This window comes from Myotis lucifugus, unplaced genomic scaffold (assembly GCF_000147115.1).
Source record: "Myotis lucifugus unplaced genomic scaffold, Myoluc2.0 scaffold_10, whole genome shotgun sequence".
Taxonomy (NCBI): Eukaryota; Metazoa; Chordata; class Mammalia; order Chiroptera; family Vespertilionidae; genus Myotis; species Myotis lucifugus.
The window spans coordinates 10,672,089-10,688,195 of NW_005871058.1; the positions used below are offsets into that span (position 1 = coordinate 10,672,089).

The 16,107-nt window shown below is 41.9% G+C and overlaps 1 protein-coding gene across 1 annotated transcript in view; it reads right to left on the reverse strand.

Moving 5' to 3' along the window:
- YBX3 (Y-box binding protein 3) overlaps positions 1-16,107 on the reverse strand; it is a 41,454-nt gene that overhangs the window by 7,518 nt on the left and 17,829 nt on the right. The window contains exons 2-7 of the mRNA XM_023749831.1: positions 16,008-16,103; positions 12,430-12,493; positions 11,382-11,415; positions 8,074-8,163; positions 6,154-6,276; positions 2,979-3,182 (exon numbers count right to left, since the gene is read on the reverse strand). Of these exons, the coding sequence (XP_023605599.1) occupies positions 2,979-3,182; positions 6,154-6,276; positions 8,074-8,163; positions 11,382-11,415; positions 12,430-12,493; positions 16,008-16,103 (611 nt within the window). The remainder of the gene's footprint in view (positions 1-2,978; positions 3,183-6,153; positions 6,277-8,073; positions 8,164-11,381; positions 11,416-12,429; positions 12,494-16,007; positions 16,104-16,107) is intronic.

Consider the following 16,107-nt stretch of genomic DNA (forward strand, 5'->3'; position numbering starts at 1 on the left):
CAGCTCCTGATTGAGCACCTGCCCCCTGGTGGTCAGTGTGCGTCATAGCGACCAGTCATTCCATCGTTCAGTCAATTTGCATATTAGGGTTTATTATATAGGTTATCATCCTATATGATGCCTTTCAATGTTTTGTGACTCCAAAGTTATATCTACAATCTCATTTCTCTTTTTCAGGTTCCCTTCAGCCTTTGTACTTGCTAATCCCTTTGCCATGCATGCCATTCCCAGTACCCCAGTAACTCGCTGCCTTGCTCCCCTAGGTCTCTTCTCAAATACAGCACCAAAGACTTTGTCAACCAACTTCTTTAAAATGAAACCTTCTTAACTCGAGCCACTTTCTACCTCTTGACTCTGCTTTGTTTTATTTTATTTATTTATTTTCTTGCCTACCTGACATCTCCACTTGGAGGGAAAATATGTGAAGAAAAGACCTCCAAATGATTCCCACCTCTCTCCCAAGCGTTATCTTTCTTCAGCCTTCCTATACTTGTTTAAATAAAAAACTTGGAGGTATCCTCTACTCCTAAAAGCACACATGTACTCCAGCATCAAATGCTGTCACTTTCATGGTGAAAACATTTTCTGAATCTGATCACCTACGACACCTCCACTGCAAGCACTCTAATCCATGCCATGATCATCTCTCCACAGGGATGACCTCTCCATAGTAGCTCATCTTCCTACTTGTTGCCTCCTGTGGTCTAGCCTCTAAAAACCGTCCAATGATTGCTTAAATATATTTCTTCCCTGTTTAGATTCCTTTATTGGCTTCTTATCACATTTAGAGTAAGTTAACAGTCCCTATCATGGTCTATCAGGCATGCTTGGTCTGCCCTGAGCCCCTAGCCCTCTTCTCTTGACTCATCCCAGCCCAGCCACATGAGTTTCCCCTCCGTTCTCTGAACACGCAAACCTGGTTCTTCCTCGGGAACTTTGATTGGGGGGGGAGGGGGGGGAGGACAGAAAGAGCAACACATATAGAGAATGAAAGCTGACTAGAATGAGAAAGTGGGAAAAGCATGCATAGATGGATTGAAGCTCTACCACTTCTTGTCCATGTAACCTTAGGCAAAACTTGCTAACTTTTTAAAGTACTCAAATCCCTTCATTTGTAACAACCACAACAACCATATGCAACCCAACACCAACTTAAATCTGCAGGGAAAACTGAGTAAGAACTGATTTCAAATGCCAACCATTTGGCAGATGCCAAACAATGTTACTCCCTTTCCTCTATCATATATTTATTTTCTCAAAGACCACAAATACTTGATATTAGCTCAGTAACCAATTCCACTTAATTTTCAAACACACTGATTATCTTTAAGAATCTGGAAGTCATTTGGTCACTGACAATGCTTTATTATGTTCTTGGTACATAAGGGAAACACTATTGGCCTGCATAGTGTTAGTTTTCCCTGTTGTGTCCAATAAATGTCATAGTTTTTGTATATTGTAGAAAATCTTAGAAAGATTTCTCTATATGACCTCAGTAATTTTTCCATCTAGAGATCTCTCAGTACTTGTACGTCATTACACTGACAACCTTGAAGTAGCCTAGTTTTACGGAAGGCAGTTTCAGGAATTTTCACTTGATGCTATTGTTTAACTCATTCAGTGAACATCCAAACATGTATATTAGAAAGAGTATAAGGAAAACGGTTGAAAAAAGTGTAAGACAGTTTTTACTTCAGATATGAAACGTAAAGTAAAAAAATCCAGGCCACGTTTAAAAAACTATATGCAGTTATCAGAATAAGCATATATTTCAAAAGTTAGTTTTCAACCAGCATCTGCAAATAATGTTCTACATGGCACTCCAGACTCACTTTACTCTCAACCTTTAAATCCTAAGGTGAAATATACTTTATTTCAAATACAGAAAAGAATCATCATGTGTATACGCTAAATACTAAAAATGATTACTTCAGGAAAGTACCATCAACACTGAAAATAAATGTGCATTACAATCTCACTGACTCTTCCTGTCCTCCTAGGAGCCCCCAGTGCTGCCCTACAGGAACCTACTATGCCTGTGCCTCATGTACCCAATCTCTCCATATACGCAAGTCTACTTGTTATTTTTAGCACGTTTGTCAGGGACAGCTGTTAAAGAGTGGAAGAGAAAAAACAAGAAGCAATGTAGAAAGAACACAGTCATGCATGATGAGACAGGAGAAGGGTAGCAGAGAACAGACTGAACATAGTGTTCAGTCAAAACACTTAGTGGAAAAACAACCCAAGGACACTAAGAGGAAGTATTTGTAGAGAGTGATAACAAAAAATGATGCCCTGTCCTAAGTTTTCCAAGTTTCCAGAGACTGGGAAGTTGCTATAAGGCTCAATAATTACAAGTCAAGTTCACAATAGTTGTATCAATATTTTGTGATTAAAAAAAGAGGAGTAAATCAATAACCAACAATCCCCACCCTCTGGTAGGGCTTCTTAAGCAACACCATCTCACCTAAATTAAGGACTTTACAGATGTTAGCTATCCTGAGGCACCACACTAAAGTCTTTACCTTCGATTTAATCATAGTGAGCCCCATGGTGGAGGCACATTATTATTACCATTTAATGTATGAATAAGTTAATCTCTCTAAAGTTTGGTTTTCTCAAAATTTCACAGATAATAAGTAGCAGAGACAAGATTTAAATCCAGGTCTGTCTGACTTCAGAGTTTAAGCTCTTAAGCATATCACTGGTCTCTCTACTTTTATTCTTCCATAAACTAGAAACTGTAATCTATCCACTAGTGTCCCCAAGTATAGGCATGGCTCATGTGGTTGTGCTTTCAGAAATGTTCCTAGAATGAAAGACTCAAGGCCTTGCCTCAGCTTTTGCAGCACCAGGAAGCCCACAAGCAAGGTTTTGTTTCCAGCGGCTGGTGTTGGAGGAGGAGGAGGAGGAGGAAGAGGCAGAGGAAGGACGGAAGGGTGAGGATTGCTGAAGAGAAGTCCCAGGTGCAATTTTACCTGCATTCTGTTGGGATGGGGATAGACCCGTGAGCGACGGTCAAAGGTCTGTCCCACGTGGTAAGGCGGGAACCGCCGCCGGTACTGAGGGCGATACTGGGGGCGGCGCAGCTGACTCCTGGCCCCAGAGAACTGCCCGTCAGTGGCAGGGGGGTCAAATCCTTCACTGCTGCCGCTCCCTTCCTCCTCCTCCTCCCCAGCGTACTAGCGAAGCAAAGAAACAGAGATTCAGAAGAAGTTTCAGCAAGGAAAGAACCAAAGAATACCACTTAGGGTGAATATCACCAAAAGAAAAATATCTTCCCAAAAGGAATAATCCTTTTTTTATACGAAGTGCATTTAACCCAGATCATTATGTGATAACCTGGGATAAACTACATTCAGATTAAAGTAGATCTATGCAGATAAAATACCAAGAAGCAGAAAAGCAAAAGCAATCACTCTATAATAATGTTAAGTCATCTAATTAGGATTGATAAGTATCAGTTGACCAACCACCCAAAGAACATCTACAATGTTTATAATATTTACCTTGGCCACATGTGTGTCTCCCAACATTTGCCATTCACAGGGGCAAAGTCAGGGCAGTCAAGAAAAAATGTATTTTGTAGTGTTATGAACAGTTTGTTCCACATAGTATACTTCCTACAGCTATTTTATAACCTTCGGGGGGTTATCAAGGTCCAACTATTCTCATAATGCTATGAGGATGCTATTTGCCTGTTCCCATCTCATCACCTCATGAGTATGTTGTGGGGTCTCCCAGAACAATAATGACATGTGGTCTCAGCAGACTGAATGCAGGAGCTATGAGAACTCAGCTGTCTTCTATTAAATCAAACATCAGAGATTTGCAAAAAACATCAAGCAACACCACTCTTCTCACTCAATTTTGAAATACATACTTTTCAGGGAGAAAGTTAGATTTTCTTTGTATGTTCAAGAATAAAGTTTTAATTGTACATTAACAGATAGTAATAAGTAAAATATACAGGTAGTTTCTAAATATAGATCTTACTGCCCAGCCAGCATGGCTTAGTGGTTAAGCGTCAACCTAAGAACCAGGAGATCAAGGTTCAATTACCGGTCAGGGCACATGCCTGGGTTACAGGCTCAATCCCCAGTGGGGAGGCATGCAGGAAGCAGCTGATGAATGTTTCTCTCTCTCCCTTCTTCTCTGAAATCAATAAAAATATTTTTTTTTAAATGTAGGTCTTATTAGCAAAGGAAATTATTGACCCATTATGTAACTTTTCCTGTATTTCAACTACCATATCATATACTTACAGTAGTTTATATTTAAAAATAAAAGCTAATAGCCAAACATCCCTCAAAAAACTTATTTAAAATCTTACTTTAAAGTGGGATATGCACATGCCAAAGTAGTCTTACGGGAAGTAACTATAGTTATTAAAAATAGCTAAATTAAAATTTAACATAATGACCCATTTCTTCTGGAGGGTGAGGATATTTAAGTTTTAGAACTGTCCAGTTCAAGCCAACACGGGCAACTAAATTCCCCAGCAGGAAACGCTTCAATGATAGCCTGAGCTCATCCAATTTCAGACAAATCAAGCCATTATAAACTGCGTATAACCTGAATCAGATGTGATCCCCAATTATGTAATGACCTATTAGCAGAAAAAACGTTCACCAAAATATTACGCGTGAGACTTCATACATTTTTTTTCTTTTAGGTTTTTTGTATCTTTTTGAGCTGTAGACAGACAATCTCTCATTTTTACAAAACGAGAATAATGGCAGCATCATTAACAAACATGCTCTTGAACTCTAAGGACTTAAAACATTATAACAGAAAAACATTTAGGTACACTTTCAGAATTTTGACATTTCTAAATATCTTTTACATGCATGACTTCAAATTTCCAGCTGAGGACAATAGTCTCTAAAGGGAAAATTTTCACTAAAGGTTCTACCACTGTACTTCTGAATTAACCTAGGAGTCAAAATAATTACAACTACAGCTCCATGAATCTGATGAACTTGCGTTAACCTGACATAGTAAATGCTCATTCCTACCTCCCCACCCTGCACAGCTTATTGGAAAAAACAAAACAAAACACAACAGAATAAGCAAAATGTGGGTTAGAAAAATACAGAAACAGGAAAATAAGATGCCATAAGCAATCTGATAAAAATCAATTTGGGCAGGGTGAGAAGATGACAGAATGAAGGGGAAAGCATTCTGCTAAGCAGAAAGATGTAAGCTTATCAAAGCATGGGGATAAATCATTCTCAACCTGCATATATTTTATTCTGGTGAGATTTTTTTCAAGTTTTTCTTGGGTGACCGGCATAGCCACAACCCTGTGCTCACAAAACATCTGGAGTTTTATTCTATGGTGCCAGTCCCAGATACTAATTCTACAAACATCGAAAAGTGACTCAAATTTATAGAATCCTCATGACCACAAATAAATGGGATTCTTTTTGTGTGCTTTGAAAGTATTGATACTGTGTCTCCTAAGAAAGCTCTAGCCAGACTTGGTTGTAAGCCTTTCACTTGGATTGATAACCAATCTGAAGAACTATAAATCCAGACAATTACTTACTACTTCTACATTTTAACATCAAGTAAATGCTATGCTAAATAAAATAGCCACTTACTTGAGGCAAATTTAATATTTCTGCAGCCAACACTGTTTATTGCCTCTTCCCAAACTATCCCTACTCTTCCTTGCCAACCAACCGCTGATATTCTTAGAGACCAGCAGTACCAGTGCCAGTGGCAAGGGCTGAGCCACAGGTTTGAGCCAATCCCAGAAATCCCATTCCCCTTCACCAGTGAATGCCCTAAGGTCAGGTTCTGGTCCCGGGAAAGAGCCCAATGAAGAGGATGCCTTTTTGACAACCTTGGCACAGCCTACCTTAGCTAAGCTTTCTTGTTATAAGATGGTTAAATGTCTGTTATATGCAGCCAAGTACAAACTGATGTAACTTTTCAATGGCAAGTTTCTAATGAGACCAGTGTTTATGGATAAATTCTGGGTATGAAAATTTCCCATCAAAACAAACAAACAAACAAAAAAACAATGATCATTTTGTGTTTGTGTTGCCAGGAGAAGACACAGTATTCATCTGCTCTAAGTATGTACACTCAGTTTCAGATGTGAACATCTTTGCAATCACCAATCAGGAAAAGCGGCCAACATACATTACGGGGAGGTCCACGGCGTCTGCCATAGTAACCGCGTCGGTAACGGCGCCGATCAGCAGCATAACGGCTCCCTTCCACAGGAACTCCATCTGGGCCGGTCACATTGGCTGCTTCGGCACCCTGAGACAGAACAAAGACACCCTCAAAATTTACAAGAAGCTAGGCCAGTGTGGCTCAGTGGTTGAGCATCCATTTGTTGGTTCGATTCCCATCAGGGCAAATGGCCGGGTGGGTTATGGGCTCAATCCCCAGTAGGGGGTGTGCAGGAGGCAGCCAATTGATGTTTCAATCTCTCTCTCCATTCCTCTCTCTAAAAATCAATAAAAACATATTTTAAAAAAAATTTAAAAGAAGCTAAACCCCCCAAAACAGCCTTAGACAACAGACAGACAGACTGTACTCTCAATTCCTGTTGTCAGACATCAAAAATATACCCAAGTTTTAATAAGGTGAGCAAGGTCACTGATGTTCTGATTGAAATGTATACAGCTTGTTTGCTCACGCAGCCTACGCTCTGCCTTCATAGCTGGTCATACTAGGTTCAAGAGCAGTGTGTACCTCTTTGACGAACACAAACTGGTCAATATAACACAACTGTAAGAGAAAGAATGCTAGACCAGGAAGGAATATTCCTCAGTGGAAAACAACTGCGATAATGGTATCTTGCTAGAAAATGTTGAAACCTATGTTACCCTGGAGGTACCAAGAGAATTCCCATTCATGGGCTCACGTGTCTCTGTCCAGCAATGAATAAGAGCGAAACTTGGAAGCAACGGCAAAGAAGGGTCCTTGGTTTAGTAATAGTTTCCATACATGTCGTCCCTCTTTAGACCTTCCTGTTCTCCTCTGAGCAGACTTAGCATTCTTAGTCTCTTACAAATGAATAAAATAATGCTGCAAGCATATAAAAAATTAAAGCCTCAAAAGAGTGTATTTCACACTATATCCATTTGTAAAACCTCAAGTTCTGAAAACAAAGAGGTAAAATTACCTGACAAAACATACAGAGGTAAAATAAAATAAACCTGACAAAGCAACATTTTAGAGATCATTACAGGCCAGCATTTGTTGGTGGATGATTCAAAACTCCAAGAGATTTGCAAGATACCTTGGGGATCAAATCAGTAAAGACATCATTTAAATTGCTATGTTAAATGAAATAAACTTTTTTTTTTAACAGAACAGGTTGGGAGCGACTAAAAATACAGAGTATGGAATGGTATGTATGTATGTGGGAAAAGCACATGCGGGGAGTTAACTAGCGATTCTAGTTTATAATTCAGCTGGCACGATTAAATGCCACGGTGGTTGTAACATATATGGCTTTAGGATGTTTTTTTAATGCTATGGCGTTTTATTGATATCTATAATAGACTGCTGTCTAAAAGCAAAACAGAAAGGACATTACTAATATTGGAATTAATATAACAGTATTAAAAAAAAATCCGGGTACATTTCAAGATGATCAATTAGCTTCATCAGAATAAAGTTGTTATACAGTCTATCAAAAAGCCTCCAGCTTTCCAAAATCTAACTCAAAGATTCAATTGAAATCTTCTTTTATGGAGATTAAAACATTCTTCACTGTGTATTACTTGTATTATTAAAAATCACAGCCTGAACGTTTTATTTGTATAAAACAAGTCAAATTTCATCCCATTTAAAATTTGCTTTTCCTTCCATAATTAAATAGGATTCATCATTTATTCAATGAGAAATTAAAACATCCTTTTATAATATATATCAAAGGATGCTATAATGACATCCAATAATCAAAAATATTTCTACTTAAAAGTCACTTCTTCCTGTTATCACAAAAACATCCAAAGTAATGAGAGTTCTTAAGGGGCTGAGAGAGCATTTACTCTGCAAGAAAACTAAGTGCCCACACTCTGAGACCCAACCACAACCTCTCACCTTCTCTCCTTCGACCACATCAAACTCTACAGTTTCTCCATCTCCTACACTGCGCAGGTATTTTCGTGGGTTATTCTTCTTGATGGCAGTCTATAAGAAGAGAAATTTGAAATAAAGTATATGTCAGTACCGGTAACTTATCACTGCTTTCAAGTTTACAGGGTATATTGAAGACACAGGTGACCTATTACACTTTTTTAATTATCATTCTCCTACTAACCTGAATCTCTAAAATAATAAAACAAAAAACACTATAAAAAACAGAATGTGTAGTTGTATTCTGTTACAGCCTGAACACTTAGTCGTGATACTGGATATATTAGTTCCCTCAAACTAGTAATCATTGGAGACTCAGACTGTAGGCTCTATCAGTGGGAGTGGGAGTAGGAGTGGGGATGCCTTTATGAAATCTTACACACACACACATTTTAGGTATAAAGGTTTCTGTAAACAAGAGAAGCTGCTAACCTCAAAAGGTGTTAAAGAGCCCAGCTGGTGTGGTTCAGTGGTTGAACATCGACCTATGAACCAGGAGGTCACGTTTCGATTCCCTGTCAGGGCACATGCGCCCGGGTTGCAGGCTTGATCCCCAGTAGGGGGCATGCAGGAGGCAGCCAATCAAAGATTCTCTCTCATCACTGATGTTTCTATCTCTCCCTTCTCCCTTCCTCTCTGAAATCAATAAAAAATATATTTTAAAAAAATATTAAAGAATGTGTGTGAAGGGGCAGGGGGGAGGAATGATGAACAGGAAAAATGAATTAGAAAATGCCAAGGTGTAAATATTTCTGATAAAATATGCAAAGTTACCTCAGGAATCAGAACATTGCTGATAATCTGGTCTTTCCCCCAACCTGCCCTCCATGAGGCTAAAAGTGATGTATCCAAGGTCATATTCAAGATGCAGCAGGGGAGAGGGTGGATGGAGGGTAAGTGGAGGAACTCATATACCTGTACTGCATCTACATATATGTTTCAATATTTCCCCCACCACACCATGCTGTGTCCCTGACAATACATTAAGAGGTTGATAAAGATGTTACCCTGCATTAAACATCCGCACCTAAACATCTGCTCGTGAACAGACCTTTCTTTTTCAACCAGTAGAGGGAAGTGGAATGACTCCTGCAATGATTTCCATTTCTCTAGCTGGTATCTCTAAATAGTTAAAGGGGCTCTGAGTTTCTATGGAACTAGGTCAACCTTATTTTATAAAGCGATTAGGCATGTGTAATCCAGCCCTTCCCTTACTCTTGAGTAGGAGGGAGGGGAAAAAAATAAAAGAATGAGCCAATAGAGCAGAGACTTCACCCACAGAGGAAAAAGGCAGTTCAGGACAGGATATATGCGCACGCAGCCGGCCGCCCGAACACTCAGCCATTCCAAAGCCAGCCCCTCCCTGCCGGCTCCTTCCCCTTTTCCTGTCAGACTAGGCAGGCCTCAACACAGGGAGGTGACTCACCACGCAGCCTCACAGGGGCTGGAATCGGGTCACACGCTCACTCACAGGCCAGCAGAGCTGGCCACCAGCACAGAAACTTGTGAGGTCCTTTACTCCAGCAGTCACCCAACGCAGAGTTCTTTCCCCAGCAGGTCTATTAACCTCTTGGTATTACAAGCAACACTGCCTGTCAGTCTGCTATGACTTTAAAAGTCAATGTATGTGAACAACAACAAAAATCTACCCAAGTTATCTAGGCACAACTGAAATATATCCAGTCAAGTGGACATGTAAACTATAAAAACCACAACCAGAGAGCTTCTTCTTAACTATCACTATCTCCAGTCACCATACCCCAACACACACACATACATATACACATAATACACACACACCCCTAACCAGAAGGGGACAAAAACACTGAAAACCAGGTGCCTGACAGAGCCCTGGAGGTAAATATGCTGGTGGTAGTACATGCCTCTCTGCTTCCCTGCTATACACTTAGAACTACACACATATTTGGGGCAATTCATTGGAAACTGAATATACAAAAAACAGTAAGGGTGGGTATTTTTTTTTCTTTTCGCCTCTTTTGTAAAGTACGTCCAGGATACATGGTAATAGAATGAAGAACATCCTAGGCTACTGATGTCAAGAAGACTGAGATCCTGGAGCAGCGACGCCCGTATTTCCCATGTGTTACCCATTTTCTACATTTGCTTCACTCCTCAGGCAGCGTGGGCCTTCCGACCTGGCCATGTGCTAGCCATGCCTACCTTTCACAGGGGCGAGGACGAGTCCCGGGAATGGGGAGTTTCCTCACGTCTCACACACACACCCTAACCATCTGCTTTGCTGCTGTGCTGTTTACTTCAAGTTAGAGCTGCTCTGATAGAGGAGCTTCAACCAACACCCACCCAGGCAAAAGCCAAACGGGTTCTGGCCAAACGCTAGGGGGAACCACAGAAACAATGTTTGTGCTAAGGACTCCAAAGGCTCAAAAATTAAAAAGTGGCCTAACTAAATATTACTTCATGCCATTCGAAAATAAAAACTGTTTGAAAACAGGTACTATGATGGCACAGAAGCGCTTATCTGCCCATCTTAACATGTGGGATTGAGCTCTCCTGCCAAAATGAGAATCACAGAAAGGGTTTAGGGCAGTGTGCATTCTCCTCCCAGGAGCACACCCACGCCTCTCCCTGCCCCTCCCCCACAGCCATGCATGTCCTAAACCAGTGGTTCTCAACCTTCCTAATGCCGAGACCCGACCCTTTAATACAGTTAGTTCCTCATGTTGTGGTGACCCCCAATTTCATTGTTACAAATTGAACATAATTAAAGCATAGTGATTAATCACAAAAACAATATGTAATTACATATGTGTTTTCCAATGGTCTTAGGTGTGACCCCTGTGAAAGGGTCGTTCGACCCCCAAAGGGGTCACGACCCACAGGTTGAGAACCGCTGTCCTAAACTGTAAGGAACCCCAGGACACTGGCAACCAGGGGAGCAATGGGCGGCAGCAGCTTGTCCTGGGCCAACCCGAACCTGTCTCCAAGGCACCCTTTTTCCCGACTCTCCAGTGAGCTGACAGCAGCCCCGCCTTGGCTCACTTCTTTCCCACAACATTTCGGCAGAGCCAAGCAGCCCAGCCCAGGCGCTCCTGTTGCTGCTTCCATCATCCTAGGCCCTTCCTTGTTTCACTGTTCCCAGTTCTAATATACACACTTTCAAAATAAAAAATTTAAACAAAGAGTTTAGGGTAGAATGATGATGTCCATAACTACCTTTGGGAATGGGAAACAGCACATTACCGACACCCCACTTTTCACATATAAAATGTAACATTTATTACCCCTCTTACCTGATGCACAAATACATCTTCTTTGGTGTCATTTCTGTTGGAAGAGAAAAAGAACACAATTAATAGGTACTAGGTATAAGAAAGAAAAACTTAAAAAGAACAAATGTTTTATAAGAGTTCAGATTTCAAAACACAACACAAACTTTTGTTTATCCTCTAAACTCAATTCAGATGCCTGGACTCAACCCTCACTGAAAACTTCTAACCCCCCAAGGCACCCACCTTGCTCCTCCACATTACCACGGTGCTCAGATGCGAGTGCTCAGATGCCACACACTGAACTATCCCTCCCCTCTCATCTCTGGCTAAGTCACGTGGGATGTAATCAGAGCCCCAGATTTCCCTCCCGGCAAAAGCAAAGCAAGACAGTTAAAAGGACAAGGCACAGCTGTGATCTAGGCTCTCCTTACACTGAAACCAGAAACAGTCACCCCCCCACCCCCGCCCCAACATCACCCCACCCTAACTCATCCCCCCACTCTTACCAAACCAGAAATTGGGGGGGGGGGGAGACGGAGGATTTCAGAATTGGGGAGCGAGGTAGGAGGGGGAGCAAAGCAAATGACAGTATCATGTGAAAATGTAATGCTCCCAAGAGCCTGCACTTACATTCTCATTCCTATATGGTTAGGAGTTACCATGGTTTAAAGAAAACACTACAGTTCCTACACAGCACTTGACCTGGGTAATAGTTCCAGCTCAATTACGCACTAGTTGTGTGACCTTAGGAAAGTTGCCTGACCAGTCTAAGCCTCTGTTTCTCCATCTCTGAGATTATGGATATGGACTCCATTACCCTAGGCTCTTCCCATTTCTGATTTATCGCCCCCCCCCCCCACCACCCCTTGTTTCTTTTAATGACTAGATTTTATAAAAATAAGTTACTTATCAGTGTTCTGATGATGACCAGTAGCTTAGAAATGAGAATACTGACAGTGCTTACAAATCTTAAAACTTATACAAGTCACTAATAAAGTATGGTAAAAAATTTATAACAATCGGTACCATAACATAAGTATGTATTTAAAACATGTCGAGGCATACATACCGATTTATAAACCCATATCCATTTCTGACGTTGAACCATTTGACAGTGCCAAGGACTTTGGTGGCTGAAATAGGATTAAGCAGATAAATTAGTAGCTGACCTACCCAGAGATAAAGCTCATATCACTTAAGGTCTTGACAGCATTATACGAAGCCTAAACATACCTGAGGAAACCACGAAAAGCTTTAGTCCAAAATATAATAGAAAAAGAAAAGGGAGCAAGTGAAGATATCATGGGGAAATACTTTTCAGAAGGATAAACCTTTCTTCCCTGTTAAACTTTTCAGTAAAGTCATAAGATAAGGGTGGTCATAAGTCTATTTATTTCTGCAATAATTAAAATTGAGAAACACTGTTTAAGGGGGGGAGGGCCCTTTAAAGTTTTAACACTGAAAAATGTTATTAGTGCAAAACAAGGGTCACAATGAAAGAGAATGCAGGTAGATGAACAAGGTAAGTACAAGTGACCTTAACACATGGCTTTCACACTTTGAAATACTGGCAAACTTCATTAAGTGAAATAGTAGCTCCTAGTTAATCTACAAAGATATAACATAAAGTAGCCTGTCTAGTTGCCAGTTGGGGCCTATCAGAGTCAAGAGTAATAATAGAACTGGTGCTGTCTCAACCTGGTTCTGTACTCACCACCCTGAGACATGATGTAACAGGCCTTTTCAAACCACAGTGATGAATTTGGGCTTCTGTTTCATTGTTTACCCTACTCTCTGCAGTTGGTGGGAATCAAAACCCAGAATTTTCTATAAAATTCCCTCTTAAACTTGATTATGGGTTTTACTTTGCAACAAGGGTAGGACCATTTCTGTACCCCAGATTTCAACAGAATTTAAGAGAAAACCCAATGGTATGGTCACCTAAGTTGTACTTTGCAGATTCATAATTATTTCAGCCATCAAGTATGATTTGAGATGACTCCTTTAAATCAACCGTGAATGTCAAATTCAGCATCTCTAGGAAATGCCTATGCCTAAATTCAGAAAAATGTATAAAGCAATTATCAAGACTCAGTGAGACAGGAAATGTGACAATCATTTGGCAGTAACTGAGAAAGCCCTGGGAATAAAGTACGTTAAGAAAAAAAAAAAACTTAGCAGAGAATCAAAGTAACAATTAACATTAATTCATGCTGCCTCTCTATGAGATTAACTTGCAAGGATAAACAATAAGGATTCAGTTCTTTTAACTCAAATCTAAAACAGTAATTGGGACTTGCTTTGTTGTGGGCAGGGTTAATTCTGAGTGTTGCTAGATTGATATGCTTGAGGAAATATTTTAGCTCTCTTTGTAAAAAGAAAAAACAAAACAAAACTATATTCTTTACGCCTCCAGAGTCATTCAGCCCACTACTGACTGAGCAAGAAAGATCTCCCAATGAAGAGATTAAACCATTAAAGCTTCAGTTTTAGGCCATTCTAACTAGAGCAGTAGGGCCAAGGAGGAAAAAAATTATGTTTTAGACCCAAATGTGCACAGAAGTGGCCTGTTTTTGATAAACCATATGCTTTTCAGTCATACATTATTTCAAACGATTTGTCATTGTGCCTCCTTTCATTTGCCCTAATGATCTAGGAAAATATAAAGAAACCCGTTTCTGATTCATTTTCATGTAAGTAAATGTTTACCATTGTCAAAGGAAAAACCTTGACTAGGAAGCCAACACTAATATAATAGGGGAAAAGATAAAAAAAAAATGATTTCCAAGTCTAACGTCAATCAAGGCCGAAGGTTATTTTACTCTCCAATGTAGTTTTAAAAATACTTCTTAATTCCACAAATACTTCTAACGACTTCATATGGCCAAACACATTCATATACACTTCTTGCTTTAACACCATAAACTCACTCACATACACACAGGGTGAAGAGGAGACAGAGGAAGACCATATGGCTTTTCATCAGAAGGGAGTGTTGTTTCACTCAGGTAAACACTTTTCCTGGCCGATGGTTGGCTGTATGTCCACTGAAGTTAAAGACTGATAGTAAAAACTAGAATGGGAGACTCCAAAACCCAAATTCCATCTCAGTCAGCCCTGTGCCTGGCACATTTCAGGCACCCACGTGTTTGCCTGGCAAAGGAAAGGGGATGGCAGAACACGGTGGACAGAGACCAACGGTGAAAATGTCATTTTGAGAGCTGGAGTTATAGTGGAAAGATGAAAGACTTCCAGACTGGTCACCAGGATGCGGTAGATAGAGGCTAATAGCAATTGGTGGTTGACAAAATTAACTTTATCTGTCTCCTTCATCTTTAACAATCCAAAGGGTTAGTTCAGATCCAAAAGGGTAGATGGATTAAGTGAAAAACCTCAAAATTCCCTTTGTACAACAGAAAAGGAAAAAAGAAAGGGGAGGGGGGGAAGGAGGTATCTACACCCCTTTGGATAACCCAAGGTTGACGCTATGGACATTTGGCACGAAGTGTTCCAAGAAACACTTGTGGGAAACATCACAGTTCCATCCTGAGGAGGCTCCGACGACTTTTGGTTGGGCAACATGAGCGCTATTTTATGTCTTAACCTACACAGGTTGCATTTGGCACGTGGTTGGCAGTAACTGAGAAAACCCTGGGAATAACACGGGAAAACGGGCCCCTCACGGAGTGGAACATGGGATCCATATTACTTTCCTCACCTTATCCCCTTCCTTTTTCTTCCTAGAAAACTGGGAAGGCGAGGAGGGATCCAAACACACCCCACCCACAATACTGAAAGGACTCTGAAGGCTCCTACGTCCTCCCTTAACTCCTGTCTAGAAGGGAGCGCGTGAGACAGGCACACACCCCTGAGAAAGCTTTCCACCACCCACCTGTTTTGCAAGCCCGTTGAAGGCCCCACACGGGGCTCTACTGGAGAGAAGGCTGAAATGTGTGGCACACCCCACCCCGACGACGACCACAGAAACCCTTCCTGGTGCTCGGCCCCCCTTGAACCCGAACGTCTTATCTGCCAACTTCCTTCCCTAGGTTGTTACCAGTCCTAAGATAACGAGGTACCGAGCAGACGTCATACCCACACTTCCCACCAAGTTTTTCCAGCTGCTACACCAAATGCGCCCGGGAAGAAGAAAACGGGGTAGCGACTGGTAAACAGATTTGGTTTTTTTTTGCAGCAGTGGGCACCGGGGAGGGAGGAAGACACGAAACCAAGACCCAAGAGGATTGCGACACCCCCCCCTTCCCAGCATGTGGCCCACGGAAGCATGGCGCCTTTCCCGAGCCAAAGTGGGAAGGGCGTCCGGGACAGACACCTGAGCCTCCCGGCAGGAAGCCTGTTCACCTTTCTCCCTTCCGTCTCCAACCAGCGCCCCGCTCTTCCCCAAAGGAAATCCTTTCCCCACCCGGAGACTCAGCGTCCACTCCAAAGGGGCCGTCCCGACCCTCCATCCACCTCCATCCCCGCCCTGGGTCCTCGCCCTCCCCGCCGCCCCCGTTCTCCCGGGACGGAAGCCTTCCCCGCTGCAGGAATGCGCGGCCGTGACCGAAGTGGGGACGCCACTGGCCCGCCCAGGACCCAGGGGGACGCGCACCGGCCGGCCGGGAGCGCAGAGCGCCACGCGCTCACCTGGGAGCGCCCGCAGGACCGGCTGCTGCAGCCACCTGCGCAGGGACCCCAGGTCCCGGGAACCCCGTACGACGCCTGGAAACCCCGTCGGCGTCCCTCC